The 26,411-nt window shown below is 38.3% G+C and overlaps 3 protein-coding genes across 7 annotated transcripts; 1 reads left to right on the forward strand and 2 right to left on the reverse strand.

The window, feature by feature from the left end:
• Positions 1–12: 12 nt before the first annotated feature.
• LOC108252010 lies at positions 13–15,889 on the reverse strand. 5 transcript variants are annotated; one of them, XM_026821329.1, is made up of 9 exons: positions 15,692–15,889; positions 14,944–15,483; positions 14,350–14,566; positions 13,467–14,008; positions 12,530–12,860; positions 12,214–12,333; positions 11,697–12,067; positions 11,131–11,289; positions 13–207 (listed from the first exon to the last, which is right to left on the reverse strand). In XM_026821329.1, exons 2-8 carry the CDS (start codon positions 15,454–15,456, stop codon positions 11,140–11,142), a joined length of 2,244 nt encoding a protein of 747 aa, XP_026677130.1. In that variant the 5' UTR covers positions 15,457–15,483; positions 15,692–15,889; the 3' UTR covers positions 13–207; positions 11,131–11,139. The 5 variants fall into 5 exon arrangements, with proteins under 5 accessions (XP_026677130.1, XP_026677128.1, XP_026677129.1 ...); XM_026821327.1 differs by lacking the exon at positions 13–207 and having other exon boundaries at positions 10,968–11,289; positions 12,214–12,490; positions 12,687–12,860; XM_026821328.1 differs by lacking the exon at positions 13–207 and having other exon boundaries at positions 10,968–11,289; positions 11,697–12,002; positions 12,149–12,490; positions 12,687–12,860.
• Positions 234–1,865, reverse strand: LOC113466163 (52 kDa repressor of the inhibitor of the protein kinase-like). The gene is made up of 4 exons (XM_026821319.1): positions 1,683–1,865; positions 1,213–1,476; positions 800–1,075; positions 234–422 (listed from the first exon to the last, which is right to left on the reverse strand). The coding sequence occupies exons 2-4, from the start codon at positions 1,447–1,449 to the stop codon at positions 234–236; spliced, it is 702 nt and encodes a 233-aa protein (XP_026677120.1). The 5' UTR covers positions 1,450–1,476; positions 1,683–1,865.
• Positions 3,437–25,757, forward strand: LOC103506203 (probable serine/threonine-protein kinase kinX). Its single transcript, XM_026821320.1, has 9 exons — positions 3,437–5,039; positions 5,388–6,014; positions 6,245–6,373; positions 21,962–22,138; positions 22,501–22,664; positions 23,132–23,177; positions 24,004–24,174; positions 24,816–24,992; positions 25,582–25,757. Exons 1-9 carry the CDS (start codon positions 3,437–3,439, stop codon positions 25,755–25,757), a joined length of 3,270 nt encoding a protein of 1,089 aa, XP_026677121.1.
• The last annotated feature ends 654 nt before the right edge of the window (positions 25,758–26,411 follow it).

Genomic DNA, 26,411 nt, shown 5'->3' on the forward strand with positions numbered 1-26,411 from the left:
CGTGAAAATTTGTCCAGGGGGTTTTTAATTAGGTAGATACTATTTTTTTAAATTATTTATAGTTTGTACTTGTAATTCAGTTCAATGTTTCAATTCACAATTGAATTGTTTATGTCTTCTTATGGTTTTTAATAAAACTTTAAATCCTTTAGGCAAAGGAAGAACTAAAAAAGAAAACCCAATGTTTTCGTACTAAAAAAATGATACCTATAAAAATAGATAAAAAAAAGGTACTAAAAAATGAACACAAGGAAACGAACATCAACACTTTGAGAAGACTCGTATTTTTTGCTCCGCTTAGCTCGTAGAACACAATTCTCAATCGAGCAATCTGGCTTGTTCACTTTGTGAATTGGACACTTGTAGAGTTCCTCGTTTTCTTTGATCAGTTGAAGGATTCTTCTTTTGCCTTCCTCACGGAGCTGGAAAGCAGGAAAGATCAAATGAATGACATGCATATGCTGATTATGGCGAAATTAATAAATTTAACAATAATAAAGACTCCTAAGTGGAAGGTAACCACTAGGTGAAGTTAACAATGGAGGCATTCTCAACCACCTAGTCCTTAGAGCTCCATTATTATAAGGTCAAGTTTTCAAATAAATGAGGATAAAATTACAAGCCTTGGCTGAATTCAACCCACACCCTCTTATTAACCAGGTGAATGTTTTGACCACTACCACTATGCCAACAAATTAGGTTATTTTTAGGTTTCATAGGGTGAACTAAAATAACCCCGCCCCTGAATAATGTCTGTAGGCTGGCAATATTTCATGTTTATATCTTAGATAAGACTCACTTGTCTAAGCTTCTCACTAATAGGTGTATTTGGATTGGAAAATGATTGATTCTGATTTGAAATTGTTTGGTAACTCTCACTGGGCTCCTCACTTATAAACTGATATGTAGTGTTACATTCATCAGAGCTGTCTGACAAATTCTGTTGTGAATGATCGGGCAAATCAATACTGGGAACAGCTGTAAATTTCAGGCCTCTTTTACTTGGAAATTTCAAAAGTTCTCCGTAAGCAAATGATTCCGTGAAATCATCGGGTGTGAAATGTTTTGAGCAAATGTACAGAGGGAATGATCGGGCAAATCAATGCTGGGAACAGCTGTAAATTTCAGGCCCCTTTTACTTGGAAATTTCAAAAGTTCTCCGTAAGCAAATGATTCCGTGAAATCATCGGGTGTGAAATGTTTTGAGCAAATGTACAGAGGTGTTTTCCGTCCAGACTGAAGGATTTCTAAATACTTCGAGTTACTATCTTTTCCAAAACACTTCTCTATCCAAGCAGTTTGTCGCTCGGGATTCCTTGGGAATTGATGGAATGTTACGGCCTCTGGGTCATTCTGCAGAGCGGTGTTGTTGGGAATTGTGCTTTTCCGATTGCTTGTACATGACGTGACACAGCAGTATAGTGTTCTTCCTCTATTTTTGTGGGCCATATCACACTCTGTAGAATACTGCCATTGCTGTAAACAGAGGGTTCTCTATTAATATTTTTAAGAAATGGAAAGGTGAAGTGTTTTCAAAGCTCACTTTCAGACTATGGATTGTAAGGATTGCCACTCACACCATCTGGCAGATAACAGTCTAGCAGACAGTTGGAACATGTGTAGTGGGAAAAGCTTCAGACCTAGGTCTGAGTTGAGTGGCAGGCAAAAAAGGGGGTACTTACCTGTTGTAAAAAAAGTGGCAGGTGCTTGATTCAAAACTTTGGAGCAGATAAGTACTTAGTAGGTTATCGAAAACTGATGATGACCAAAAGATTTCAAATTCGCTAATCCTTTGGAAAGCTTTCAGTAATCTTTAATTCTTTAATCGCCCTAAATCTAAATCGTAAATCTTTTTGCACTTTGCAGTTGTTGTTGTTGCTGTTTTGGTTTTGTTTTGTTTTTCCGATAAATTCCGATTCGATTATTTCGATTACTTTTGATAATCGATAAACTATTGCAACGTTGCCGTTTATCAGTAGCAGCTAGATTTTGGGACCTATAAAAAATCACTTTTTAATGACCTATGAAAAACTATATTAATGAAAAAATTATATTAATATTATTAATAGGTATGGGAAAATTTTTCCAAAAAGTCAATTTTTATTTTTTTTTCTCTAATTTTGAAAAAAAAATTAAAAAAAAAATAATAAAATATAATAATAATGCTCAACACGTCGACAATGTAACCTGATCTTTTTACAGTAGCCGTTCGGCTAGATTTTTTTCCTCGAACACCTCGTAGATTGGCAATGCTGTAAATGGTGATTTCGTGATTTTTGATGATCCTTCTTCTTCAGCCGATTCGTCGGTAAAAATCTAAAAAGTAAAAAAAAAAATTAGAATAAAATAATGGAGAAAAAATTAATTGAACTAGTTGACACTTTTCATTTTGAATTTCTACCTTTTGTTCGTTTCCACTAACCTTTTTCGCCTTTTCCCCCAGTATGTTGTCTTTCTAGTGGAGCGGTTTTCTTCCTCGAGTTTTTGGACCCGGTCCAACAATTTCTTGATGAGTTCGCTTTGCTCGATCAGTTTGGCTTCGTACTGTTTAATCGTGTCGGGTGGCGGCACCTGGTGGGGATTGGCGGAGCTGTTCTCCTTGTTCACCGACGATTCCTGGGGACAGTCGAAAGGTGAATGAAAAAAGTGAGGTTCAAGTTTTAAGTACCTACCTATGTAAAAAAAAAAAAAAAAAAAAAAAAGGAAGGAAGAACTCACATTCAGGAAATTATATAAAATTGGTAGGTACCTACCTATTTTGTGATAGAGTGATAATTTATACTTATAATAATTAAAGTGTTCTTAAACTAAATTTCTATTATAACTTAAGAACCCATTTTCATGATACTTTATCCTGTTTTTCAGAATTTCAGAAATAGTAAACAGACCCCCAAACAAATGTCTTCTGTTTTCTTTACAGGCATGTGAACTATCAATCAAGACTGTCCAATGAATTCAGATAAACAAGAAGACTATTTCTCTGCGTTGTCAGGATATCACATTCAGGAAATTATATAAAATGGATCTCGTTCTTATAATATAAGATATTGGTAGGTACCTACTTATTTAGTTGTTGATGTGTAATGATTTAATTAAAAAACACAGGTTTATTCCTTTGCAGATAGAGTGATAATTTATACTTATAATAATTAAAGTGTTCTTAAACTAAATTTCTATTATAAATTAAGAACCCATTTTCATGATACTTTATCCTGTTTTTCAGAGTTTCAGAAATAGTAAACAGACCCTCAAACAAATGTCTTTTGTTTTCTTTACAGGCATGTGAACTATCAATCAAGACTGTCCAATGAATTCAGATAAACAAGAAGACTATTTCTCTGCGTTGTCAGGAGAAACCTCTTCTCTTACTGTAGGAGTAAATGACTCAGCTGCACTGGATTCTAACAAACAGCTAGGCCCATTTACAAGCTCAATAATGAACAACAATTTGAATATCATTGATTCAAATTTTTCTGATGATCAACTGGACCAGACAAACTTTATTCCATTTGCTACCAATCTAAGTGAAAATATTGATAACAGAGACCAAGAACAGAATACTTTGAATGCCAGTGATGCTATTGTTGTTGATAATGAATTCAATGCTAAAATGGTATCTACCACTGATGTTATAGATGAAAAAACTAAAACTTCAAGTGTGTTGGACTCATCCAACGTAAATGAAATTAATATTGTTACCGATGTTGGTATGGAAGATAAAACAAGTTCTGTGTCAAATGACAATTCCAAGGAAGAAATTGCTTCCACTGCAAGTGACACAATTAAAGTTGATATGGTTGTAAACAATGATATATTGACAGAAAATGAAATTCTCAATAAAGGAATTGATGACCAAAACCTCAGTAAAGACAGTGAGAATGTGGACAAACATGTTGGAAACAAATCAACTCCTGCTGATGCTAGCAAAGACAATGCTATCACACTTGACAAAAAAATTGAAGAGATCATGAATTCATCTGGTCTGAATGGATGTGATGCAAATCAACTAGAAGAATGCAATGCAGGAGAAGGTGGAATAGAAAATAAGACAACAGAAGAAAATGTTCCTACTGGGTTTAAAGAACTGATGAACAAAAACATTGACAGTGAAATACAAGAAAGCAAAGACAAAGCTTGCATTCAGAAAGAATCAGTCAGTGGAGATGACGATGATGACAAAACCACTGATGTTATAGATGAAAAAACTAAAACTTCAAGTGTGTTGGACTCATCCAACGTAAATGAAATCAATATTGTTACCGATGTTGGTATGGAAGATAAAATAAGTTCTGTGTCAAATGACAATTCCAAGGGAGAAATTACTTCCACTGCAAGTGACACGATTAAAGTTGATATGGTTGTAAACAATGATATATTGACAGAAAATGAAATTCTCAAAAAAGGAATTGATGACAAAAACCTCAGTAAAGACAGTGAGAATGTGGACAAAGATGATGGAAACAAATCAACTCCTGCTTATGCTAGCAAAGACAGTGCTACCACACTTGACAAAAAAATTGAAGAGATCATGAACTCATCTGGTCTGAATGGATGTGATGCAAATCAACCAGAAGAAAGCAATGCAGGAGAAGATGGAATAGAAAATAAGACATCAGAAGAAAATGTTCCTACTGGGTTTAAAGAACTGATGACCAAAAACATTGACAGTGAAATACAAGAAAGCAAAGACAAAGCTTGCATTCAGAAAGAATCAGTCAGTGGAGATGACGATGATGACAAAGGTGATGGAACCTTATACATTGACGAGGGAAATGATCAAGAAGATGGTAAATCTAAAGATGACGCTGACAGTGAAACTGAAAAGAAAACCAAAGATATCCTTGACACAACCACTGAAGAGGAGGAAGAAGATGAGGATGAGAAGGCATTTGGTGATAATATTAAGGAAAAGAAGAAGAAATTAATTAAGAAAGCAGCCGATATTCAAGCTGCGGAGAAGATTGACATTGAAGCGTTCAAAAGTGAATGGAGTGATGAAGATGATGGGAATGACGACGAGGAGAAAAGTTCAAATAAAGGTACTTACCTAAGTCAGATACTAAGGGCCATATTTATGAACAAAACATTGCCTCTTCAGCTGCACTTAAGACTTGAGAGCAAGAATTTTATTCATAAATGGGGTGTTATTTCATTGTCATATGTAGTTCTATGGGGTCCTTAGGTATTTAACTTGGTAAAATTATTAAACTCTGAATTATTGAGGATCATGGTAGCACTCCAACCTGCCAAGTCAAGAAAGTTTGACAGCTTGTGAACATTTATTTTAAGAGGGGACAAACATCTTGAAGTTTGACAGCTTAATTAGAAAGTCACATTAGTCCCACATTTATATTTTAAATGTCCCACCCTCCCTTTTCTTTTTCCAGGCATCAAACCAGGTCAAGGCACCAAAAATATTCCTGCTGAAGTCAGCAGTGCCAGTAAGTTCCCAGATGTGCCCATCCCAGAAGACATTATTGATTCAAGCGACAAAGACACTGAAAATATTCCAAATGATACAGAAGTCAATCCTGAAGATAAGCCTAATAAAACCAGCAGTGAAAAACATGATAAAAATGCTGAATTGAGCCATAATGGTAAAATCTGTGCAGATATCATCGTAGGTGAAGCCAAAGAAAATGAAGCCTCACGTGAAACAATCAAGGAAGCTAGTAATGTCACCCAAACTCCCAAGTTCAATGAGGAAACTATCAGTAGCGCCTCCAAAGCTCCCATTACGTCCAAATCGGAAACAATTGATACCTCAGATAATACAGTGAACACATTGGATAATGCAGCAAACACTTCGGGTAATACAGAGAAGACTGAATCTTCCTTGGATGAGAATTTGGAAGAGAGTATGCTCATTGAAGAGATAAGTCAAGATGGAGATACAATGGAGGTTGAGGGACAAGATGGAGGTGCATTGGAGGTTGAACAAGAGGCAGGGGAGGTGGTGCTTGAGGGAGGTGAACATGAGGAGGCCATTGTTGTCATTGGAGGCTCAAATGGAGGTGAGGATTTTTTCATTTTATTTTGTCATACCTCAATGCTTACTTACCTACTTGCTTTAAGTAGGTACTTTTATTCTTTTTTTTTTCCTTCACCTTTCCCTGGAGTCCTTGTTTTTTTTTTTTTTTTTTTTTTTTCTTTTCTTTAAGTTAGTTTGATTCTTTGTTTGTTTCACCACTGGACTATCCGTGTTCCTATTTGAGAACCATTATTGGTAACCTTTTAATTTCAGAAAACTTGGAGGACTTTGTCATTGTGAATGAGAACAATGAAGAGCAGGAGATATTTGAAGAGATAGGAGAAGACGGTACCAAGACCTACTATGTTAAAGTGAAGCCCTCTACTTCCGCCCCTGAACAAGGTAAGAATAAGTGGTTGGGTAGAAGAGCTTTTTTTTTCTGAGGGTCCTGTCATGTTTTTTATTTTATTTATAATCCATTATTCAGTAATGGAAGAGCAGGAGATATTTGAAGAGACGGCATCTATGTAAACAAACAGACCCAAGAATATGGACAAGTCAATTTATTTGTTTAGCACTCTACACTTGTAACATTTAGAATTAAATACTTTTGTGCAATAGGCTCCTTGTAGATTACTAAGTAAATATACTTTTCAGCCCTATCTCAATAAGATAAGGTATATTTTACTCTCTTTACTTACCACACTAAGAGTCGTCTCTTGCCCTTCACCCGGTGTCTTGAAAGTGGCAGACCTCTTTCTAATGCCCTGATCAATACTTGAGTAGTTACTAATCAGCAAATTGTTCTCTGAGATAAGCCTCGTAAATATACTTTTCAGCCCTATCTCAATAAGATAAGGTAAATTTTACTCTCTTTACTTACCACACTAAGAGTCGTCTCTTGCCCTTCACTCGGTGTCTTGAAAGTGGCAGACCTCTTTCTAATGCCCTGATCAATACTTGAGTAGTTACTAATCAGCAAATTGTTCTCTGAGATAAGCTGATCAATTTTCTTCACTTTCTCCAAAGATTTACTCGACAAAGTTCTCACCGGTGTGGAAGCTAATGGCTTGGGTGTAACCAGAGTACCAAGTGTGCGAATATTTTCACTTATCCCATCATCCAAGCCTGCAAGCTCCACAAAATTGGCCTCCTCAACAATGAACGACTGGTTGCTGCTATGGTCAAGGCTTTTACTTGGATTTGCCTTTTTACTGACAAATGTGAATAAAATTTTCTTCTTTTTTTGGTCCGGGATGAGTTTGACTGTGTTTGCCGGAGAGGTTGTCGAGTAGTTCTGAAGGAAGTCTTTGAGGGTTACACTGTTGTTCTCTGGGGCATAGGGAGGATCATCAGGGTCGTCTTCATAGGAGATGGGGTTGGAGTTGGACTCGTCGTTGTAGTTCCTGTCAGCAATGGCCTCATCTAAAAAGATAAAAATGAATTATGCATTTTTTTTTATGACACAATTTTTGGTGTTCACTGCAGTATTGTAGGATTTTTCAAATTTCTCAATAATCCTAACACCCAATGTCTATCGACCATACTAGCACCAATCATTACGCACACTACTTATACTATACATAAATACTCATTTTCTTCATGAGGCTAAATAATTTTCCTGCAACAGCCAGTCAGGAAATCAATTCAGTGCATGATACAATTTTTTTTGACCCCACTGGGAATTGAACCTGAGTCTCCCGTGTGCAAGGTCAGTACCCCATGGGAGCTGACTAACACCATTTGAGTAAATGTAATTTTCTTACCTAAAGTGACATCCTCTACATTTGATTCATCCACAGAGTTTTCACCATAAATCTCATCAACACTAGAAGAGATTGGAAGTCGCAGAAATGAGAATGTCGAGGTGGAGTTATAGAGTAACGAGGTTGGACAGGATCAGAAATGAAATCATAAGGAATAGGATAAAAGTAACCTAAGTGTCAAGGAAGATCCAGGAGAAGAGATTACAGTGGTATGGTCATGTTGAAAGAAGAGATGAGAGCTGCAGAAGGAAAAGAGTTGAGAGAGTGGAGGTCAGGGGGAGAAAAGGTGGGGAAGGATTGTGTGAATCAAGACGTGGGTGAGAAAAATTTAACAGGACATGAGGAACACAATAGGGCTGCCTGGAAGAGACTGACTAGAAATGCCGACCCCATTTAAGTAGGAAAAGGTTAGAAAGAAGAAGATTCTATATTTTTTGCAATAAAATAAAACACAACTTTATTTTTTTCTCCTCCCAGGGCGTCCTGCTAAGCGGCGTCTGCAAGAGGACGCCTATCTGGAGAACACGGACTCCAAACGGTTCATGATATCCTACGCCAACACCAAGAAGCGCCTGTCCGAGATTGAATCCGAAGACAGTCCAAACCCCGTGATTCCGCCCCTGATTATAGAGAACGGGAAGGATATAGTAGACCGACTGCTGTCCGGGGAACAGAAGTCGAAACGTCGCACTCGAGGTAAAAGAACAAACAAACAGATAGACAGGCAAATAGACAGACAGGCAAATAAAACGAACAACCAAAAACACAATTAGTTGAAAGCCCTACTTAAACCATACATTGTAGCCGTCCACAACGGAGTCCCGACCCTTGAGCATACTACCACCGATCCAAGAGAAAAAAATAAACAAACCATACTACCCTCGTCAGCTCCCATGGCGTAGTGGTCACTGCGCTCGCCTTGCACGCAGGAGACCCGGGTTCGATTCCCGGCGGGGTCAAGAAATTTGTATATAAAAAAACAACAACAGACAAACAAACAAACAGATAGACAGACAGGCAAATAAAACGAACAACCAAAAACACAATTAGTTGAAAGCCCTAAACCATACATAGTAGCCGTCCACAACGGAGTCCCGACTCTCGAGCATACTACCACCGATCCAAGAGAAAAAAATAAACAAACCATACTACCCTCGTCAGCTCCCATGGCGTAGTGGTCACTGCGCTCGCCTTGCACGCGGGAGACCCGGGTTCGATTCCCGGCGGGGTCAAGAAATTTGTATATTGCAAATTATTGATTCCGTGACTGGCTGTTGCGGGGCCCACTCAGCCTCGTGAGTGGGAATTGATGGAATGTTACGGCCTCTGGGTCATTCTGCAGAGCGGTGTTGTTGGGAATTGTGCTTTTCCGATTGCTTGTACATGACGTGACACAGCAGTATAGTGTTCTTCCTCTATTTTTGTGGGCCATATCACACTCTGTAGAATACTGCCATTGCTGTAAACAGAGGGTTCTCTATTAATATTTTTAAGAAATGGAAAGGTGAAGTGTTTTCAAAGCTCACTTTCAGACTATGGATTGTAAGGATTGCCACTCACACCATCTGGCAGATAACAGTCTAGCAGACAGTTGGAACATGTGTAGTGGGAAAAGCTTCAGACCTAGGTCTGAGAGTTGAGTGGCAGGCAAAAAAGGGGGTACTTACCTGTTGTAAAAAAGTGGCAGGTGCTTGATTCAAAACTTTGGAGCAGATAAGTACTTAGTAGGTTATCGAAAACTGATAATGACCAAAAGATTTCAAATTCGCTAATCCTTTGGAAAGCTTTCAGTAATCTTTAATCGCCCAATCGCCCTAAATCGTAAATCTTTTTGCACTTTGCAGTTGTTGTCTTGTTGTTGTTGCTGTTTTGGATGGTTTTGTTTTTCCGATAAATTCCGATTCGATTATTTCGATAACTTTTGATAATCGATAAACTATTGCAACGTTGCCGTTTATCAGTAGCAGCTAGATTTTGGGACCTATAAAAAATCACTTTAAACTGACCTATGAAAAACTATATTAATGGAAAAATTATATTAATATTATTAATAGGTATGGGAAAATTTTTCCAAAAAGTCAATTTTGATTTTTTTTTCTCTAATTTTGAAAAAAAAATAAATAAATAAATATATAAAATAATAATAATAATGCTCAACACGTCGACAATGTAACCTGATCTTTTTACGGTAGCCGTTCGGCTAGATTTTTTTCCTCGAACACCTCGTAGATTGGCAATGCTGTAAATGGTGATTTTTGATGATCCTTCTTCTTCAGCCGATTCGTCGGTAAAAATCTAAAAAGTAAAAAAAAAAATTAGAATAAAATAATGGAGAAAAAATTAATTGAACTAGTTGACACTTTTCATTTTGAATTTCTACCTTTTGTTCGTTTCCACTAACCTTTTTCGCCTTTTCCCCCAGTATGTTGTCTTTCTAGTGGGTACAACAACAAGTTATTCCATAACAGAGAGAGTTCCAGTTGAATGACTTCTTGTAAGTATATCTCAAAACTTGGCAGAACCATTTTATAAACTACGTCCTGAGTGATTCCATAACAGAGAGAGTTCCAGTTGAATGACTTCTTGTAAGTATATCTCAAAACTTGGCAGAACCATTTTATAAACTACGTCCTGATTATTTATAGTTTGTACTTGTAATTCAGTTCAATGTTTCAATTCACAATCGAATTGTTTATGTCTTGTTATGGTTTTTAATAAAACTTTAAATCCTTTAGGCAAAGGAAAAACTAAAAGAGAAAACCCAATGTTTTCGTACTAAAAAAATGATACCTATAAAAATAGATAAAAAAAAGGTACTAAAAAATGAACACAAGGAAACGAAAAGGCAAAAAATGTGAGGGAACCTACTACATATGGAGCTTCTTTTTGAACATTTTCAGTGTTTGAACTATGGATAGGAACTTACAACCTTCATGAGTTACGAAAGAACTTGAAAAATAATATTATTTTATAGGTACCTACTGAGTTGGGTATTATTTAAGTAATAAAATAATTATTATTTTACTGTTACAATAGATAAAAATACTAGGTATCTACTGGAAGTTAGGATCTATTTTTATTATTCTTAACGCCTATAGGGTACCTACTATTTTGTGTGTAAGTATTGTGAGTTTATTTTTAGAAAAATTAGATCACCGTTTCATTAATTTATTATTTACTTATTTTTATCAGGATTTTTTCTTTTATAAAAATGAGAATACTTTAAATCATTATTTTAAACATCGGTTTATTTCTTACTTTTTTTTTACGGAAGAACACATTTAAGTGCGAAAAAGTAGATCACTTTTTATTTAGGTACTTATTGATCTCTATCAGTTTTTTCTTCTTTTTTTTAGAAAAATTGAATCACATTTTTATGTCTTTTACACACACCCGCGAAAGCTAGTCTCCAGCAATAAGTTCCTCCTCAGCGTCCTCTATATTTTCCGTTTCACACAGCTCTTCAATCTCGTTATAATCATCTATTCCGTCAGCCGACCGCGTATCCTCATCTATCAATTCCACCAGTTGATCTTGACGAACAACTTGCACCTATGAAAAGAAAATGAAAGAAGAAATCAAAAATTACCGCAGAAATAACAATGAAATTTAAATCAGAAGATATAAATAGTTCAGAAGAAAGAAGAAATACAATAACAATTTTAATGTTCCCACTGCATGTACTTAGTGGAACAAGAGAAGTTTATTGTAAAAGAGAAAGTTATTACCTGATATATCTATTATTATTATTACTAGTGGTTGACCCGTCATTTGTACGAGACCACCACACCTAAGCAACATACAGATAAATCTACAATTTCATTTATACCTATAGATTACCACAAGCTCAAGATCTGCTTATACGGAAGGGTATACCATTTATAAGAAAAATGTATGTTCTGAGTTTTTTTGTCGATCAAAACTAAATGGAAACTTGTTAAATTAAAAAATTAAATTACCTCTGTAAATCCCTCAGTGCTAGACTGAAGGACGATGTACTCAAGCGGGTTGCTGCCCACCGCTGAAGAGAGACTGTTTCCACCGTTTGGCACCGCTTTGTCACTGTTTCGCACCGTTTGAGAGGGACTGTTTTCGTTTCGCACCGCTTGAGAAAGATTGCTCTCGTGTACGCTGTTTCGGCTCTCGTCGCTGCGTACTCCAGCGTTTGCGCTGTTTCGCCTTGCCGTTACTTGCCCTGCCGCGTTACTTTGTGACTCACTGAGACTGTACTCTTTGACCCCGGCCGACTGTAGCCTCTTCTGTATGTCTGCGGCCGACAGAGGGTTTCTTTTCGTCGATTTTGGCCCGGGCTTGTCTACGAATTTCCGACCTTTCCCACTTTGGCGCGCGCACTTTGTGACTCACTGATACTGTACTCTTTGACCCCGGCCGACTGTAGCCTCTTCTCTATGTCTGCGGCCGACAGAGGGTTTCTTTTCGTCGATTTTGGCCCGGGCTTGTCTACGAATTTCCGACCTTTCCCACTTTGGCGCGCGGGTTTTCCTTTGGTATTGGAAAGCGTCCGAGAATCGACTTTCCGTGACTGGTTCTGTGGGTTGGTTTTTTCGCTGACTGTTCGGTTTTGTAAGTTGGTATTTCCACTGACAGTCCGGTTTTGTAAGTTGGTACTTCCGCTCCGGTTTTGCAAGCTGGTATTTCCACTCCGGTTTCGCAAACTGGTATTTCCTATCCGGTTCTGGTCCGTATCCCCACTGCTCTCTCGATACAGGAGTGATTTCAGAAACTCGTTCTCCTCTTCAAGTTCTTTCAGACAGCGGTTTTCTGTTGGTATTTCCACTGACAGTCCGGTTTTGTAAGTTGGTATTTCCGCTCCGGTTTTGCAAGCTGGTATTTCCACTCCGGTTTTGCAAACTGGTATTTCCTATCCGGCTCTGGTCCGTATCCCCACTGCTCTCTCGATACAGGAGTGATTTCAGAAACTCGTTCTCCTCTTCAAGTTCTTTCAGACAGCGGTTTTCTTCCTCGAGTTTTTGGACCCGGTCCAACAATTTCTTGATGAGTTCGCTTTGCTCGATCAGTTTGGCTTCGTACTGTTTAATCGTGTCGGGTGGCGGCACCTGGTGGGGATTGGCGGAGCTGTTCTCCTTGTTCACCGACGATTCCTGGGGACAGTCGAAAGGTGAATGAAAAAAGTGAGGTTCAAGTTTTAAGTACCTACCTATGTAAAAAAAAAAAAAAAAAAAAACGAGGAAGGAAGAGGAGAAGGAGGAGGAGAAAAAGGAGGAGAGGAGGAAGAAGGAAGAATCATATGAACAGTCGAAGGAAGTGAGGTTATAAGTTTTAGAAGTACTTCTGTTTGCAATGTTCAAAGAGAAAAAGAAAAGGAGAAAATGAAGAAAGAAAGAAGAAGGAGGGGGGAAAAAAGGAAGGAAGAAGGAAGGCAAGGGAAGAAGGAGAAGAAGAAAGAGGTTTGATAGAGGTGACTGTAACAATTGAGGTCTTATTGTCTTAAAATTACAAAAAGAGGATAGGATAGGAGAAAGCCAGCTGTTCCAAGAACGAACCTTATCTGTTAGGGCAGCATCTATGTAAACAAACAGACCCAAGAATATGGACAAGTCAATCTATTTGTTTAGCACTCTACACTTGTAACATTTAGAATTAAATACTTTTGTGCAATAGGCTCCTTGTAGATTACTAAGTACTCGTAAATATACTTTTCAGCCCTATCTCAATAAGATAAGGTAAATTTTACTCTCTTTACTTACCACACTAAGAGTCGTCTCTTGCCCTTCACTCGGTGTCTTGAAAGTGGCAGACCTCTTTCTAATGCCCTGATCAATACTTGAGTAGTTACTAATCAGCAAATTGTTCTCTGAGATAAGCTGATCAATTTTCTTCACTTTCTCCAAAGATTTACTCGACAAAGTTCTCACCGGTGTGGAAGCTAATGGCTTGGGTGTAACCAGAGTACCAAGTGTGCGAATATTTTCACTTATCCCATCATCCAAGCCTGCAAGCTCCACAAAATTGGCCTCCTCAACAATGAACGACTGGTTGCTGCTATGGTCAAGGCTTTTACTTGGATTTGCCTTTTTACTGACAAATGTGAATAAAATTTTCTTCTTTTTTTGGTCCGGGATGAGTTTGACTGTGTTTGCCGGAGAGGTTGTCGAGTAGTTCTGAAGGAAGTCTTTGAGGGTTACACTGTTGTTCTCTGGGGCATAGGGAGGATCATCAGGGTCGTCTTCATAGGAGATGGGGTTGGAGTTGGACTCGTCGTTGTAGTTCCTGTCAGCAATGGCCTCATCTAAAAAGATAAAAATGAATTATGCATTTTTTTTTATGACACAATTTTTGGTGTTCACTGCAGTATTGTAGGATTTTTCAAATTTCTCAATAATCCTAACACCCAATGTCTATCGACCATACTAGCACCAATCATTACGCACACTACTTATACTATACATAAATACTCATTTTCTTCATGAGGCTAAATAATTTTCCTGCAACAGCCAGTCAGGAAATCAATTCAGTGCATGATACAATTTTTTTTGACCCCACTGGGAATTGAACCTGAGTCTCCCGTGTGCAAGGTCAGTACCCCATGGGAGCTGACTAACACCATTTGAGTAAATGTAATTTTCTTACCTAAAGTGACATCCTCTACATTTGATTCATCCACAGAGTTTTCACCATAAATCTCATCAACACTTTGAGAAGACTCGTATTTTTTGCTCCGCTTAGCTCGTAGAACACAATTCTCAATCGAGCAATCTGGCTTGTTCACTTTGTGAATTGGACACTTGTAGAGTTCCTCGTTTTCTTTGATCAGTTGAAGGATTCTTCTTTTGCCTTCCTCACGGAGCTGGAAAGCAGGAAAGATCAAATGAATGACATGCATATGCTGATTATGGCGAAATTAATAAATTTAACAATAATAAAGACTCCTAAGTGGAAGGTAACCACTAGGTGAAGTTAACAATGGAGGCATTCTCAACCACCTAGTCCTTAGAGCTCCATTATTATAAGGTCAAGTTTTCAAATAAATGAGGATAAAATTACAAGCCTTGGCTGAATTCAACCCACACCCTCTTATTAACCAGGTGAATGTTTTGACCACTACCACTATGCCAACAAATTAGGTTATTTTTAGGTTTCATAGGGTGAACTAAAATAACCCCGCCCCTGAATAATGTCTGTAGGCTGGCAATATTTCATGTTTATATCTTAGATAAGACTCACTTGTCTAAGCTTCTCACTAATAGGTGTATTTGGATTGGAAAATGATTGATTCTGATTTGAAATTGTTTGGTAACTCTCACTGGGCTCCTCACTTATAAACTGATATGTAGTGTTACATTCATCAGAGCTGTCTGACAAATTCTGTTGGGAATGATCGGGCAAATCAATGCTGGGAACAGCTGTAAATTTCAGGCCCCTTTTACTTGGAAATTTCAAAAGTTCTCCGTAAGCAAATGATTCCGTGAAATCATCGGGTGTGAAATGTTTTGAGCAAATGTACAGAGGTGTTTTCCGTCCAGACTGAAGGATTTCTAAATACTTCGAGTTACTATCTTTTCCAAAACACTTCTCTATCCAAGCAGTTTGTCGCTCGGGATTCCTTGGGAATTGATGGAATGTTACGGCCTCTGGGTCATTCTGCAGAGCGGTGTTGTTGGGAATTGTGCTTTTCCGATTGCTTGTACATGACGTGACACAGCAGTATAGTGTTCTTCCTCTATTTTTGTGGGCCATATCACACTCTGTAGAATACTGCCATTGCTGTAAACAGAGGGTTCTCTATTAATATTTTTAAGAAATGGAAAGGTGAAGTGTTTTCAAAGCTCACTTTCAGACTATGGATTGTAAGGATTGCCACTCACACCATCTGGCAGATAACAGTCTAGCAGACAGTTGGAACATGTGTAGTGGGAAAAGCTTCAGACCTAGGTCTGAGAGTTGAGTGGCAGGCAAAAAAGGGGGTACTTACCTGTTGTAAAAAAGTGGCAGGTGCTTGATTCAAAACTTTGGAGCAGATAAGTACTTAGTAGGTTATCGAAAACTGATAATGACCAAAAGATTTCAAATTCGCTAATCCTTTGGAAAGCTTTCAGTAATCTTTAATCGCCCAATCGCCCTAAATCGTAAATCTTTTTGCACTTTGCAGTTGTTGTCTTGTTGTTGTTGCTGTTTTGGATGGTTTTGTTTTTCCGATAAATTCCGATTCGATTATTTCGATAACTTTTGATAATCGATAAACTATTGCAACGTTGCCGTTTATCAGTAGCAGCTAGATTTTGGGACCTATAAAAAATCACTTTAAACTGACCTATGAAAAACTATATTAATGGAAAAATTATATTAATATTATTAATAGGTATGGGAAAATTTTTCCAAAAAGTCAATTTTGATTTTTTTTTCTCTAATTTTGAAAAAAAAATAAATAAATAAATATATAAAATAATAATAATAATGCTCAACACGTCGACAATGTAACCTGATCTTTTTACGGTAGCCGTTCGGCTAGATTTTTTTCCTCGAACACCTCGTAGATTGGCAATGCTGTAAATGGTGATTTCGTGATTTTTGATGATCCTTCTTCTTCAGCCGATTCGTCGGTAAAAATCTAAAAAGTAAAAAAAAAAATTAGAATAAAATAATGGAGAAAAAATTAATTGAACTAGTTGACACTTTTCATTTTGAATTTCTACCTTTTGTTCGTTTCCACTAACCTTTTTCGCCTTTTCCCCCAGTATGTTGTCTTTCTAGTGGGTACAACAAGTGATTCCATAACAGAGAGAGTTCCAGTTGAATGACTTCTTGTAAGTATATCTCAAAACTTGGCAGAACCATTTTATAAACTACGTCCTGAAAGATGATCAGGGACTGATGATGGGTCTTCTACGTACTACTGTCCTTAAGGCATCAATTTCTCCATAGTTCTTATCCCATTGAAGTTGGTATTTCTGTAAGGAAGATTTGGGGGTCTCAGATAGATCAATATTCCATGAAGCCTCGGGCTCATCATTCCTGTAGGGAATAGTGTTGTGGATTTAAAGCTACAGGTGAATTAACTATGGGGGAATCAATTAGTCATAGCAAAACTGCATTTGGGGTGCATTCACTTGTAAAATTCAACACACTCACATTCAGGAAATTATATAAAATTGGTAGGTACCTACCTATTTTGTGATAGAGTGATAATTTATACTTATAATAATTAAAGTGTTCTTAAACTAAATTTCTATTATAACTTAAGAACCCATTTTCATGATACTTTATCCTGTTTGCCAGTTAGAAAAGAAAAAGAAGGAGGGGGGAAAAAAAGTATATGACGTACCTACTTCTATTAGTTTTTTCACGCATTTGACCTGTTGATAAAGCACTTGCTTGCGATTTTAACATTTTTAACCTTTCTCTTTTCCTCAGATTCAAATCAAAACCGACAGCCCGACGCCGCCCGTCAAAGCCCTGATGGAAAAAGCCGCCAACCTGTCCAAAGAAAAGCTCGAGAAAACCGTTCAACTCCACTACAAAGAAAAGGCCCAAGCCCTCCTCCAGAAAAAAACCGAGGCAACCCCAGGCCAAACCCAACCAGCCGCGACTAAAACGCCAAAACAGAAGGTTTTACAACAAAAGGTTTTACCCAAGAGGTCGCCACTGAAAAATTCCCCCATGAAAAATCCCCCGAGTAAAATTTCCCCGCCCGCTGGTGCGACGAAAAAACCCGCCCGTGTTGTGCCAAGTAGCGCGGACGAGTCTGTTGCCGGGGTGGGTGGTGATGCAACGCCAAGTCGCAAATCGACGCGGTTGAAGATTGAAAACCAGACGCTGAAGGATTACGCCGTGGATTTGCCTGAGTCCTGTACGAATAGCTTTACAGAGAGTACCACGATGATCATTTCCAAAAGCCCTGTTAAACCAGGTAATTTTATTTATTTGTATTTGTACGTAATTAGTGTTATTACATTAATTACAGGGGGGGGGGGCAGAAACGCGTGGGTGTTGAAGAATGTACAGTATATGTCCTGATAAATTCTTGAAATTCAAGTCTTGATTCACACAATCTTTCCATCTTTTTCACGGCCTACCTTGCCCTTTTCTCTCCTTCACTTCCATTCTCTCAACTCTTTTCCCTATGTAGCTCTCATCTCTTCTTTCAACATGACATTGCCACTGCAGTCTCCTCTCCTGGATCTTCTTCGACACCTTAGACCTTAATCCTTCGACACCTTGAAGTGGTTTGATAGAGGAAATTGTAACAACGGCCTGTGTTTATTATCATTATCACAAAATAGAGTTCCAAGGTTTTTCGGCATTTTCATTTCAGGAACGAAAATCATCGCTGATCAAATCCTACTCGACGTGAAAGGACTGAAGGCGAAAATCCCGGCCAACACTTGGAATGTCACTAGTGAGGCCGATGATACTGAAGAGGAGACTAGAGAGGGGACGGAACCTTATACATTGACGAGGGAAATGATCAAGAAGATGGTAAATCTAAAGATGACGCTGACAGTGAAACTGAAAAGAAAACCAAAGATATCCTTGACACAACCACTGAAGAGGAGGAAGAAGATGAGGATGAGAAGGCATTTGGTGATAATATTAAGGAAAAGAAGAAGAAATTAATTAAGAAAGCAGCCGATATTCAAGCTGCGGAGAAGATTGACATTGAAGCGTTCAAAAGTGAATGGAGTGATGAAGATGATGGGAATGATGACGAGGAGAAAAGTTCAAATAAAGGTACTTACCTAAGTCAGATACTAAGGGCCATATTTATGAACAAAACATTGCCTCTTCAGCTGCCGACGAGGAGAAAAGTTCAAATAAAGGTACTTACCTAAGTCAGATACTAAGGGCCATATTTATGAACAAAACATTGCCTCTTCAGCTGCACTTAAGACTTGAGAGCAAGAATTTTATTCATAAATGGGGTGTTATTTCATTGTCATATATAATTCTATGGGGTCCCTAATATTTAACTTGGTAAAATTATTAAACTCTGAATTATTGAGGATCATGGTAGCACTCCAACCTGCCAAGTCAAGAAAGTTTGACAGCTTGTGAACATTTATTTTAAGAGGGGACAAACATCTTGAAGTTTGACAGCTTAATTAGAAAGTCACATTAGTCCCACATTTATATTTTAAATGTCCCACCCTCCCTTTTCTTTTTCCAGGCATCAAACCAGGTCAAGGCACCAAAAATATTCCTGCTGAAGTCAGCAGTGCCCATTTTATTCATAAATGGGGTGTTATTTCATTGTCATATGTAGTTCTATGGGGTCCTTAGGTATTTAACTTGGTAAAATTATTAAACTCTGAATTATTGAGGATCATGGTAGCACTCCACCCTGCCAAGTCAAGAAAGTTTGACAGCTTAATTAGAAAGTCACATTAGTCCCACATTTTTTTTTTTAAATGTCCCACCCTCCCTTTTCTTTTTCCAGGCATCAAACCAGGTCAAGGCACCAAAAATATTCCTGCTGAAGTCAGCAGTGCCAGTAAGTTCCCAGATGTGCCCATCCCAGAAGACATTATTGATTCAAGCGACAAAGACACTGAAAATATTCCAAATGATACAGAAGTCAATCCTGAAGATAAGCCTAATAAAACCAGCAGTGAAAAACATGATAAAAATGCTGAATTGAGCCATGATGGTAAAATCTGTGAAGATATCATCGTAGGTGAAGCCAAAGAAAATGAAGCCTCACGTGAAACAATCAAGGAAGCTAGTAATGTCACCCAAACTCCCAAGTTCAATGAGGAAACTATCAGTAGCGCCTCCAAAGCTCCCATTACGTCCAAATCGGAAACAATTGATACCTCAGATAATACAGTGAACACATTGGATAATGCAGCAAACACTTCGGGTAATACAGAGAAGACTGAATCTTCCTTGGATGAGAATTTGGAAGAGAGTATGCTCATTGAAGAGATAAGTCAAGATGGAGATACAATGGAGGTTGAGGGACAAGATGGAGGTGCATTGGAGGTTGAACAAGAGGCAGGGGAGGTGGTGCTTGAGGGAGGTGAACATGAGGAGGCCATTGTTGTCATTGGAGGCTCAAATGGAGGTGAGGATTTTTTCATTTTATTTTGTCATACCTCAATGCTTACTTACCTACTTGCTTTAAGTAGGTACTTTTATTCTTTTTTTTTTCCTTCACCTTTTCCTGTGTTCAGACGGTGTCAGCATTTTTCATCAGCCTCTGAATTAGCCCTGAGGTGATTGCTATGGGCTAACATTTGGTTTTGGCTACAGAAATACGAGTGGATGGTGGATGCCCATTAGGCCTTCACACTCAACCCTTGCTAGTTCTTTAACAAGGAAAAATTCAAATCATAATCCAACACAAATAGCTTTCTCCTGTCCTTCAATCAAGTCTCCATGAGAGCTATTTCAATTAGTGAAATGGGTTCTTCCTTATACCTAGATACCTGCTTTTTTTTTTTTTTTTTTTTTTTTTTTTTTTTTAAGTTTTTTTTTTTTTATATAACTCACAACCGCAGTGAGCACCAAAGTTGTGACTTAATAACACAAAGAAACTGCATTTATATTTATTTTACATACTACCCTCGCAGTACTGACCATCGCAGAATATGAGGAAGTTGAGCCCAGTATTTTTTTCTTTTCTGCGATGCTCGATGGTTTTAATGACATTCTAACCTCGAAAATTTAAAGCGTATGTAAGCAAGCAGGAAGTTCCAGGGTCAGTTGTGGACACCCTGGTGCAAAGGTCGATGGTCCAAGGTCTAGGCTAGAGTCAATGGTCCATTAGTGGGAGCGGGCTCTTATACAGTGAAGTGACGTTATACCCCTACTGATTGTGACCACTTTCTTCCCCAGGAGTTTCCCACAGTGCTGCTGAAGATTTGATCATTGTGGAATCACCCAAGAAGAAGAAGATGAAGGAATTCGATGCTTCCCTTATTCCTTCGGCTAGTGAACTGGTGGGCAATCAAGAGTCCAGTATAGTCAATGCTGAGATCAATCAGGAGATTCCTTCTACTAGTGGTGAGTCTAAGGGACGTTTAACAGAGAGTAGACTAGTGTCTATCTAGTATTCTCTCTGTTTGAATTGAAGGAATTAGATCCTTCCCTTATTCCTTCGGCTAGTGAATTGGTGGGGAATCAAGAGTCCAGTATAGTCAATGCTGAGATCAATCAGGAGATTCCTTCTACTAGTGGTAAGTCTAGGGGACGTTTAACAGAGAGTAGACTAGTGTCTATCTAGTATTCTCTCTGTTTGAATTGAAGGAATTAGATCCTTCCCTTATTCCTTCGGCTAGTGAATTGGTGGGGAATCAAGAGTCCAGTATAGTCAATGCTGGAGTTAAGTTAATCAGGAGACTCCTTCTACTAGTGGTAAAAATTAAAAATGCTAGCCTGGTTAGCTTGGTTGGTAGCGCGTCTGTCTTGTAAACGCTAGGCCGCGCGTTCAATTCCCGCTCGGGGCGGATTTTATCCTGAACGGATAAGGTTCGTTCTCGGAACAGCTGGCTTTCTCCTATCTTCGATTTCGGGACGATAAGACCTTAGCAGTTACAGTTCCCTCTATCAAACCTCTTTTTTTTTAAATATACTTTTTTTTTATTAATCAAACAATTTATTTTGTTGTAAATATTATGTACTAGCTGAATTCCGTCGCTTCGCTCCGGAATCCCGCTAGTTCATCCCGAGGCATGGCCAAACTTGTATCTGAGGGTCCTGTCATGTTTTTTATTTTATTTATAATCCATTATTCAGTAATGGAAGAGCAGGAGATATTTGAAGAGACAGGAGAAGACCTTACCAAGACCTACTTTGTTAACAGTTAAAGTGAAGCCCTTTAATTCTGCCCCTGAACAAAGTAAGACCAAGTGGTTATAAGTAGATTAAGTAGTGTTTTATTTAGACTGTCAGCTTAGAACAAGTTGTTCCATTATACCAACAGTTAAATAGAGCACCTAATAATTAATTAATTAAATAAAAATACACCAGTTCCCAATGGATCACCGAAGTTAAGCAACATTCTGTTTGGTTGGTATCCGGAGTGGTGACTGTCTGGGCAACCGTGTGCTGTTGACTTCCACTCTGCCTTCACTTCACTTGATGATAAAACAGAGATTAGTGACATGATAGTAGTGTGGCTGTCCTGAACGAAATTACCTACAATATTATGGGAAAACATTGAACTAGATCTTTTTGACTCCCAATGACCTCACGTAACGTGACGTGATAGAAGTGTGTTTCTACCTTTACTGTCTCATTTCAGACCCTTCTGATAAAACAGAGACCAGTGAAACACCTGTAGAGACAGAGAAAGAAACGGAACCCGAGGAGCAGGCTGAAGAAACAGCGGTACCTGTTGCACGGAGAGGTAGATCGCCCAAAAGCGGATCCGAGGTGGCACTCTTTGCGAAGAAAACGAAGGGCAAAAAACTACGTAGTAGTAAGTTTTACATCTTTTTCTTTCACTTTGCCATTACCTGTAAAATGGTTGATGAAAAGTTAATAAATGAGAGAAAACAAAATAAATAGTACTTACCTATGGGAGGCAGGGTTTATACGCGACCTGGAAAACCTGGAAAAGTCATGGAATCTGAAAATCGGCAAAAAAGTCAGGGAAAAGTCATGAAAAATCGTGAAAATTTAAAGAAAACCTGGAAAAGTCATGGAATTTGTCGGTTTTATTTGTGTGGAGAAAAAATTGTTCGTGTTGCTAGTTGCTAGTAAGTTGTGACGAAGCTCTCTGCTTTAACACAAAGAACTCATGATTTGATTTTTTAAACTACACCCCTTTCTCCTATTCAGATGTTCCTGATGAGGTGGCCCGCGACCTGGCGTTACAACAACTCGAGTCACCTCAACTGAAGCGCAGAGCCAAGCGCAACACAGACCCTATCCTCGTGAAGCCCAGTGCAGGCCCTGTGCTCGGCCCTAAAGTCAAAACCAACCTGGATGATGTGGCTATTAAGGTATTAATGCTTCAGACCTTAGGTGTCTCAGATCTTCTGACAGACCTATGTAAGTCTTGAGCTTTTTCCGCCACACGTTCCGACGATCCGTAACACTGTCTGAACGTGAGTGGTTGGTATAAGCTAGTTTCCATTTATTCATGTACTTAGTCTATAATTATCATTTTTTATGATAATTATAGAATTCAATTCAATTCATTTTTTTTTATTTATTATTTTTTTATTTTATTATTATTTTTTTTTTTTTTTACATAATATAACACATGGCCGAACTTGTAGAAAATAATAAAAATACGGTCGCGCTGCGCGCTCCCTAATAGCTGCATAGTTATCAAACTAAAAACATACTCGTAAACGAAACTCAAATATGTATTAGGCGAGCGAGGAAAAGTTTTCTTTCCCGCAGTCTCTGCACTCTGTGTATTTCTTATGGTGATTTTAGCGATCAAAAATTGATCATGGAAGAGGTTGTGGTACCGCCATCTTCTGTTAAGAAACTGAAGAAATCAACAGGTGAGTGTGAGATGAAGGAACATTTGGACGGGTGACTAGAGCCGTATTTTATTAAGTGATTTTTTTTTTTTTTTTTTATAGATCTAACCAAGGAGATATAAATTTTCAACTTCAACACCCTGACTAGTCTGACTACCAATGCATATTCCATGGTGATTGATTAGGAGTACCCACAGAAACGCGCGCATTAAAACATCTCCCGTAACATGAGAGACAGACTCTTTAATTCTGAATTTTTTCTTAAAAAAAAAAAAAAATGGCAAAATTTAACTCAGAGGCCCTATTTCAGATAACCAATGAAAATACATAAGTGGCCCGTGGCAGCAAGTGTGGACGTCCAAAGCGGAATCTTTTTGGTAAAAAAAAAGTCGCATAATAAAATACGGTGGCCTAGTATAGCGAGCGCATCACAGCACATGTGAATATGAAATTGGGATAAAAAGATCATGGAATATTTGGATGTGGATGCATGCACCTTAGGGCCGGGTTCACTTCTTCTTCAAAAAAAAAAAAAAAAAAACCCATCCTTGGTAAGGACGATAAGACCTTAGCAGTTACAGTTCCCTCTATCAAACCTCTTTTTTTAAAAAAAATATACTTATTTTTTTAATAATCAAACAATTTATTTTGTTGTAAACATTATGTATTGTATTATGTTGTTAAACATATAAATTACCTACACGAGACCATGTTTAGACTGCTGGGACGTAAGTAAAGGGACTTTTCAGTCTCATCCCAGCAGGATAAACAAGGTATATTCTATTCTATTCTACCTACTTCGTTCTAGTATAACTTTCCCTGTTCCCTCTTTCGCGTTTATTTTCAGACGCCCAACCTCCGGTCGACCCGACCCCCACCGAACCAGTACCCACAACCACACCCCTCATCATCAACACCACCACTGGCGGGCCGACAACTAAACGTGCCGCCAAATCTTCCTCTGCCACCTCTTCACCGCGACTGGTGGGGTCTCCTCGAGCTTCAGGATCCCGAGGAGGTAGGTTGGGTGGCAGATTCTTCTTCCTAGCTAGTCCGGGAGCTGGCGATCTCAATTTTACGTCATAACGTACAAAATTTTCAGCCTGTAGGTTTAATGCAGAAAGGTGATAGAAAGTGGAGCTCTTAGTGGCCAATCCGGCGACTTAGAAAAGGAACCAAAAATTACCTCATATGATACTTTTATGAAACCGGAGCTAAAAGATGTGGGTTGATGTCCAGAATACGAATTTCAACTCGAGACGGTTTTCCGGGGGCTTTTGTCAACTAAAATGGCCTTTTTCTACTTTAGTAGGGTCGGCGTTTCTTGTCAGTCAGCCCTATTGTCTATCTTTATGTCCTGATAAATTCTTGAAATTCAAGTCTTGATTCACTCAATCTTTCTATCTTTTTCTCGACCTACGTTGCCCTTTTCTCTCCTTCACTTCCATTCTCTCAACTCTTTTCCCTATGTAGCTCTCATCTCTTCTTTCACCATGACATTGCCACTGCAGTCTCCTCTCCTGGATCTTCTTCGACACCTTAGACCTTAATCCTTCGACACCTTGAAGTGGTTTGATAGAGGAAATTGTAACAACGGCCTGTGTTTATTATCATTATCACAAAATAGAGTTCCAAGGTTTTTCGGCATTTTCATTTTAGGAACGAAAATCATCGCTGATCAAATCCTACTCGATGTGAAAGGACTGAAGGCGAAAATCCCGGCCAACACTTGGAATGTCACTAGTGAGGCCGATGATACTGAAGAGGAGACTAGAGAGGGGTTGGAAGAGGTTGTGGTACCGACACCTTCTCTTAAGAAACTGAAGAAATCAACAGGTGAGATGAAGGAACATTTGGATGGGTGACTAGAGCCGTATTTTATTATGTGACTTTTTTTTAGATTTAACCAAGGAGATAATATGAATTTTCAACTTCAACACCCTGACTATCAATGCATATTCCATGGTGATTGATTAGGAGTACCCACAGAAACCCGCGCATTAAAACATCTCCCGTAACATGAGAGACAGACTCTTTAATTCTGAAATTTTTCTTTAAAAAAAGGCAAAATTTCACTCAGAGGCCCTCTTTCAGATAACCATTGAAAATACATATGTAAGTGGCCCGTGGCAGCAAGTGTGGACGTCTAAAAGCGGAACCTCTTTGGTAAAAAAAAAGTCACATAATAAAATACGGGGGCCTAGTATAGCGAGCGCATCACAGCACATGTGAATCCGAAATTGGGATAAAAAGATCATGGAAAATTTGGATGTGGGTGCACCTTAGGTAATTTCAGACAAGTTATCTATAAAATTGTACCTTATATTTGATAATTTCAGACAAGTTATCAATAAAATTGTACCTTATATTTGATAATTTCAGACAAGTTATCAATAAAATTGTACCTTATATTTGATAATTTCAGGCAAGTTATCGAGCCCAGGTCAAGATGAAGACAAGAAGCGCCAGAAGGTGATGCGGGAAATCAACAAACTACTGGGCGATGAAGGCGCTATCAATATGCTATACAGCGTGAATCAGAAGAGAAACCGAAGCGGCGACTCTGGCGGTCACCCTGTAATGGAGACTGCTCGTAAGTAAATCAAAAAATCTTCGAGTTTTTCCTCTAAAAAAATGAAAAAGGAAAAAAATGAGTGTTTTTTGCTTTTAGTCGGGATAAAACACAGTTAACCCAAAGGTAACGCGCTTGCTTGCCATGCAGAAGGTACCTATTTCGACTGCGGATGGATACATACTTCAAGGGGTTACTTTCTGGTGTTTTCGTGTTGACCCAGTATCTAAATGGGAAGTACCTATTGTGTCTCTTCTCGCCCATCTGATGAGGGGCATATTTTTCTCCTACTTTCTACGGACCCTGAACATGGTTTGAAATGCGATAGCTTAGTAGGAAATTTGATATTTGAGTACAAGGATTTAGAATTACCTTTAAGATTGTACTTTGGAACCACTTTCGCATTACTTCAAGGCACATTCTTTTAGATCCATAAGACCTTGCTTAGATTGTAGGAGTAAAGAGACTTTTCAGTCTCACTCTGGCAGAATAAACAGGTAACAGGATTCTATTCTATTCTTAACCTATTTTTGTTATTTAAATGGAGATGGAAAATAAAATACCGAATATTTCTGATGTACATAAATGAGACCTTTTCAAACTGTTGGCATAATTTGACTTTTTAGTCTTAGCCGACAGTATAAATAAGGTATATTAAATTAAATTATTCAAATCAAATCTCA

The sequence above is a fragment of the Diaphorina citri genome, unplaced genomic scaffold (assembly GCF_000475195.1).
Source record: "Diaphorina citri unplaced genomic scaffold, Diaci psyllid genome assembly version 1.1 scaffold222, whole genome shotgun sequence".
Lineage (NCBI taxonomy): Eukaryota > Metazoa > Arthropoda > Insecta > Hemiptera > Psyllidae > Diaphorina > Diaphorina citri.